Source organism: Anabas testudineus, chromosome 2 (assembly GCF_900324465.2).
Source record: "Anabas testudineus chromosome 2, fAnaTes1.2, whole genome shotgun sequence".
Classification (NCBI taxonomy): Eukaryota; Metazoa; Chordata; class Actinopteri; order Anabantiformes; family Anabantidae; genus Anabas; species Anabas testudineus.
In genome coordinates, this window is record NC_046611.1 from 19,584,560 (window position 1) to 19,590,559 (window position 6,000).

At 40.4% G+C, this 6,000-nt stretch overlaps 1 protein-coding gene across 4 annotated transcripts in view; it reads left to right on the forward strand.

The window, feature by feature from the left end:
- The window catches only part of myo3a (myosin IIIA), a 42,936-nt gene extending 38,091 nt beyond the window's left edge, over positions 1–4,845 (forward strand). For 3 of the 4 annotated variants that reach the window (XM_026363198.1, XM_033326624.1, XM_026363199.1), the window contains 2 exons: positions 3,399–3,590; positions 4,517–4,845. In XM_026363198.1, coding sequence (XP_026218983.1) covers positions 3,399–3,590; positions 4,517–4,631 — 307 coding nt within the window. In that variant the 3' untranslated portion in view covers positions 4,632–4,845. The remainder of the gene's footprint in view (positions 1–3,398; positions 3,591–4,516) is intronic. The other variant, XM_026363200.1, reaches the window with a different exon arrangement.
- Positions 4,846–6,000: the final 1,155 nt, after the last annotated feature.

Consider the following 6,000-nt stretch of genomic DNA (forward strand, 5'->3'; position numbering starts at 1 on the left):
TAGACCGATAGGGCTGGCTGAACAAGCAGGGGCCAGGGTACTTTATCACAGCAGTGTGAAGAGACACACACATCCTGATGCACACACATACACTGTGCTACACAGTGCTGAACATCAAGGGTAATAATTTGTTAGATAAATAAAGCCAGCAATGGACAGGAGCAGTTTACATGCATCATTAAGGATGAGAAGGTCATCAGGAAAGATCGCATCTCTGGCTGAAGCTGACAGCAGTGGAGAACAGGAGATTGGAAAGTATGGGTGGTAAGAAGAATGAAAACTGGAAAGTAGACCAGAGGTGATGATAGTACATAAGAGTTAAGGCATACTGAGGGAGAATTTGGAGGGAAATAGTGTTAGTGCACCAGAGACATCAAACCTTTAGTGCAAATTTCACAGCAATGATCTGTTTTGTTCTCTCAATCGCTAAAAGATCATGAAACCTTTTTATATTTGCCATTTAAAGCATCCGGAGTAATGGGGAAATGTCCACATCATTCATGCTTCCAATAGCACCTACAGCAGGTTGTTGGAAAAAAAAACTGAATTGCCATATTGCAATTATATGCCCCCAACAAACAGTGAAGTTGTGGTGCATGTGGTACACAAATGTCTATTCAGACTCATATTAGGGTTATGAATGAGTTCAAAAAGACGTTTTTGCCAAATGTGAAGAAATTTAAAGGGGATAAAATGTAAATCAGTTTGTCTTTGACTCCAAGTGGACATTTGTGGCAAATGCGAAGAAATTCACTAAAGGCATTCTTACAATATCACATTCACTAGATTGTGGCAGACAGGCACTAACCCTAACTAAATAATGCCTAGCACTGAACAAATACTTGTTCAGCTGGTTTCTTGATGACTAAACCAGAGCTAAGCTGACATAGAAAGAACAACTACAGAGGAAGTAAGTTCCCGAACCTGTGAGAGGTTTAGTTTAGGACCCAACTAAAATGCCAGTTAATGATATTACCTAAGATGAGAGAATGATTATCTGAATGAGGTCACTTACAATTTTGTGAAGAGGAAAGAAGCATGATCAGCCCTGGAGATGGCGTCAAGGAAACCAGAGGATTTTGGGAGTTGTGGTCTAAAGGACAAGATGGTGGGGGCCAAGTCGGCATTCAGCTGGGTAGATGTAATCGCACTGCCACAGGGTTAACCACCTTAGAGAGAGGGAAGGGCCCCACGAATTGCTGGTCCAACTTGCAACTTAGTGTCTTGGGGCTGGGAAGTGGATAACCATAGACAGTGTTAAAGAGTGTCATACCTATGGCAGTGGTTGGCATAGGTCCTGGCTACATAGGAGGCAGAGTCCGGATTCTAGCTGTTGTTTCAGCCTCTCAGTCTGGCTGTTGGATTTAAGGTGGAAACCAGACACGTGACTGACCTTGATCCCCAGGAGATGACAAAATTGATGATGACTAGAACATGGAAATGAACTGGGGACCACAGTGAGAGACATTGTTGCAGGGCAGACAATGGAGCTGGAAGACATGCTGGATCAGTAAATGGGTGGTTTCTTGAGCAGAGGGTTACTGGGGTAGTGGTACGAAGTGAGCCATCTTGGAAAACCAGTCAATGATGGTGAGTATGGACGTATTGCCTTGAGAGGAAGCAGGTCAAGTGACAAAATCGATCAAAATGTGTGTCCATTGTCTGTAGGGTACTGGTAGAGGATGGAGGAAACTGGTCGAATGGTGTCTGGGGGTCTTATTTGCGGAGCAGTCGGGGCAGGCAGTGACAAACTCCTGAACATCTTTCATCATGGTGGCCCACCAGAACTGCTGCCTAACGAGGCAGAGAGTCTGAGATAGTTCAGGGTGACAAGAGATGGATGCATGGTACCTTTAGTGAACTCTCGGACAAAGCTATTCAGGAACATACAACTAGCTGCCAGGGCAGGAGGATGGGCCAAGCTCGTTCTCCAGGACTATCGTGACCTCCTGTTCGATACCTAGGCGGGCGGTTCCTAGACAGACAGAGGAGGGTAGGATAAATCCAGGGTCAGCATGATGCAAGATGCAATCATTATTGAGTGTCTGAAATGATTGCTCATGTTGGTAACATGCTAACACGCTAACAATAAAGAAGGTGTATTTACCATCTCACAACTGATGGTGATTAGTATGCAACAAGGTTTGAAGGTATTAGTCATAAAGACTGTCAGTACAACCTGTAGTGAAATGTTATCTAATGGTTGTAGAGATATTTCTGACATTATGAATGTCATTAATAGTTTCTGTCATAGCTTAAAAGAAGTAGCAGTAATCTCTGATATGAAAGGGGAGCCAAAAACTTCATCAGCTTGTCATCTAGAGGCTTCCACAGCTTTAAAAACAGCTTTGTTTACCACAATTCCAATTTTGGTCTACTTTAATCTACTTACAGGTTTTATATTATTATTGGAAATGATGCTAGTATTACCTTAATGTTTTTTTCAGTGGACCCAATCATGTGTAAAAAGCTTCTTGTATGAGCCAGTGTCAGAGGTTCTCCTTTAACCACTGCTGTGTCAGTCCCGTAATTCAGCCAATGGTCCAGAGAAGGGGGAAATAATGACAGTCAAAAAGCAATTTTCATTTTATCCTCAGAACATCCATCATGATTTATAAGTGGGATGATTGTGTGCCCACCATACCTCAGACTATAGTTATAAGATTGGGGGTCAAACTCATCTTAGTGTTAGAATGAGATCATCAGTTTACAGGATAGTGTTGACTCCCATAATGTCCCAGCACCAGACTCATGAAAAGACTAATTTCCAATAAGCATTTGATAATGTGTGGGACTTATTGACATCCTCCTAGAAATTGTGTTTTCCTCACTTTCGGTTATATGGAGTTCAGAGCATACTGTAAGTTCAGTTTTATATCAGCAGCTCTGGAGCTGAGAGGGGCCTGTGTGATGCCAATGGACAATTTGCACATATGTGCTCATTGGCTGGAGGTTGATAAATATCCTTTTTCTCCTTTTCTGTGTGATACTTCACTTCACTGTGGGTCTGCTGCAGTGTCTCAAAATAAAGCACTACCTACCCTGAGACAAAACAGCTGCTATCTTAATTTCATTCAGGAAAATATTCAGACTTAGTTACCAACCAACACGGTTCAACGAATTTCCAGAGTCCAATTCAGAATTTGTACAACTCTTGAATCACATCATTCTTCTGTATGTCAAAAAATGTAAAATAAATTCTGTTATTGTTGCATTAATAGACTTAGTGGGAAGAAAATCTAAAATCTAAAAGAAAGCCAGTTGTTTAATCTCAAAGCAACATGGCAACCAAAGGCCTTTTGTCAGTATGACTGCTGTCAGCTTGTCCTTGGTCTAGGTGACATCCTAAAGAATGGCACTTGCCTGTGTGATTGACACTGAATCTGTCTGTGCTTTAGTCCAGGGAAGCTGCTGGATGTTGACGACCAGTACTACAGGGGTCTGTCCACCAGCAGATCTAATGCCTCCATGTCCTCAGAGGAAACATCACCCAGCGACATGCCAGAGCAGAGAGCAGCCGCTGCCAGCAGACAGACCAGAGAGAGGGCTGTCACTGAACCAGAGCCTTTCAAACCTGCTACAGACAACAGGTATGTCGTCTACAGTAGCACGGGTCAATGTGTAAATAAGGTGTTCATCCTGTCATGTCACTAACCAGGATGGACGCAAACGGCAAAACCAGCATTCCCAATGCATAATAATAATAATAATAATAATAATAATAATAATAATAATAATAATAATAATAATAATAATAATAATAATTTGTCACAGTTGTCTTTAAGTTTTACTAAATAGCTTTTTCTTATTAACCACACCCATCAGTGATGTCACAGTGTACTGCCACACCCTGTAATACATCACTTCAGCAAGATAAGAGGTCAAACCACTAGAGGTCAGCAAAAACACGATTTTCAGCTGTGATTTTCAAATTTCATGTGAAGGCTCAACTTAAAGAGTGTAAGTGAAACACAGATTCATGCTGCCGAGTAATGGATGCAGGCCTTTGGTTACCTGATAGAAGAGGACCTCACGCATCCCACTAATTTGGTTAAATTGAAAACACTCAACGTTAATTAAACACTGGTGATTTTGCTGTGTAAAAATTTTAGCAGGGTAGAAACTGTATGGTGTTTATGTGAGAATCCCGAGGCTCATGTAGCTGTGAGGTTCTGTGTTTCTGTGTTTAAACATTACATTTCTTTCCCTAAAAATATATTTCACACCTGAGTGGGTCAAAGGACAGATTGTGACAAATCCATGTATACATTTCATCTGTTTTCCCAGCCTGCCTGGTCATTGCCTCAGACAACCCATGGACATGATAAATGGCTGCTGAAGATGATAAACAATATGAAATCTTTCTCCTCAACATGAATCTGTTCATCTTTCTTTCTCATTCTGTTGTTTCAGATCTTTCAAACCATCTCCCCCCCCCTTTTTTTTTCCTCTCTTTCTACTTTGTCGTCTGTCTTCATGCTGATTTTTGCTGTTGTCTTCTGTGCTGCGTTGACAGGCTCTCCGTCCCCAGAATGCCCTCCACAGAGAGTCAGACTGAGGAGAATCCGTACGACTACAGACGTTTACTGAGGAAGACCTCCCAGAGACGAAGGCTCATCAAACAGTACTGAACGGGAGAATGAGCCTTTTACCCACTGGACAAATGAACTGTAATAACCTGAAGCATGATAAACACTGTGACTATGTATTATTATACATGTTGTGCGATATATGGATAATTAGATCATGAGAGGAGTATTCTTCACAAATGTTTGAAACTGTTTAGTTGGGGAAATGAGAAGTCACCACCAGTCAAATCAGCCTAAATCTATAGACAGAATTAAGGCAAATGTAAATAAATAAATGCTTAAACGTGCTGCAAATTGAGCTTTTATTTGTGTAAGTTGTAAACTAGGTGTTGCTTCTTTTCCTCACGTCGCTCCATCACTATCCTTTCTAGTCATGTTTTTTTTTTTTTTTTTTTTTTGGTTGTCAAATAGCATGTGTGAATTAAGGTGTGAATTTAAACATCGGATATGATTTTATAACGTCAACAGATTCAGATGTAAATATGCCGACCATCCTCTTACACTTGAATAATTCACATTTCAATCATTTTTGAAGAATGTACGTTTGAAAAATCTGCTTCAGTGTTATAAGACATGTACATTTGTTTTCTCCACTAATCTCTGATTTGTTCATTAAAACATTAAATATATCAAACTTCGTGTGACGTTTCACATATCTCAGCCTCCGTTCATGTCATTTTTATGTAGCTAGAAGGCTGCCTGTATCTTCAAACATAGCACCCATTCCTCATATCATATGCTTTGCGTTGGTCCACTTGAAAGTGTGCGTGCGCTGCATTTAAACATAAAAAAATATCAAAGATATAAGAATACGTAGAGCAAACCAGCGTTTCTCCTCCACACTGGTGCATTTCTCTTACAGTACATACAACCTCTGACCTTTGTGTGACATTTTAAAGGAGAACCCCCCCACACAGGGAGTGTTAGTGAATCCCAACAACATGCTGTGTTTATACAGCCTGAAAAAATATATATATTGAGATATTGCTGTTTTTTATTAGTAAATGTTTTTGTTTTTTTTTTTACTCCTACCAGAAGCATTATTTTTGATAAAATATGGAATCCTCTGAGAAATGTGTTTGTGTCATGGAGGGACTAAATTAAAACTAAATTAACAGAATGAAAATCACAGTAAGCTGGATACAGGGGAACAACTCCAAACCCAAATATTTAAGTATCACCGTGGCTTTGCCAGAGGCCTCCATCTATTTTAATCTGTCTATTTTGGCTTTAAATGGTTGGTGGTCACGGTTTCCATAAATCACGACAGATGTGACTCAGGCTGCTTTTGTTGCCCTGGGGGTCAGTTTGCTCTCATTCATGGATACAAGATAAAAACAAAAGATGACAGTGGCCAACTGTAATATTGTCATTTGCCATGAGAACTGTGTGTAATCAGACTATGATAGGA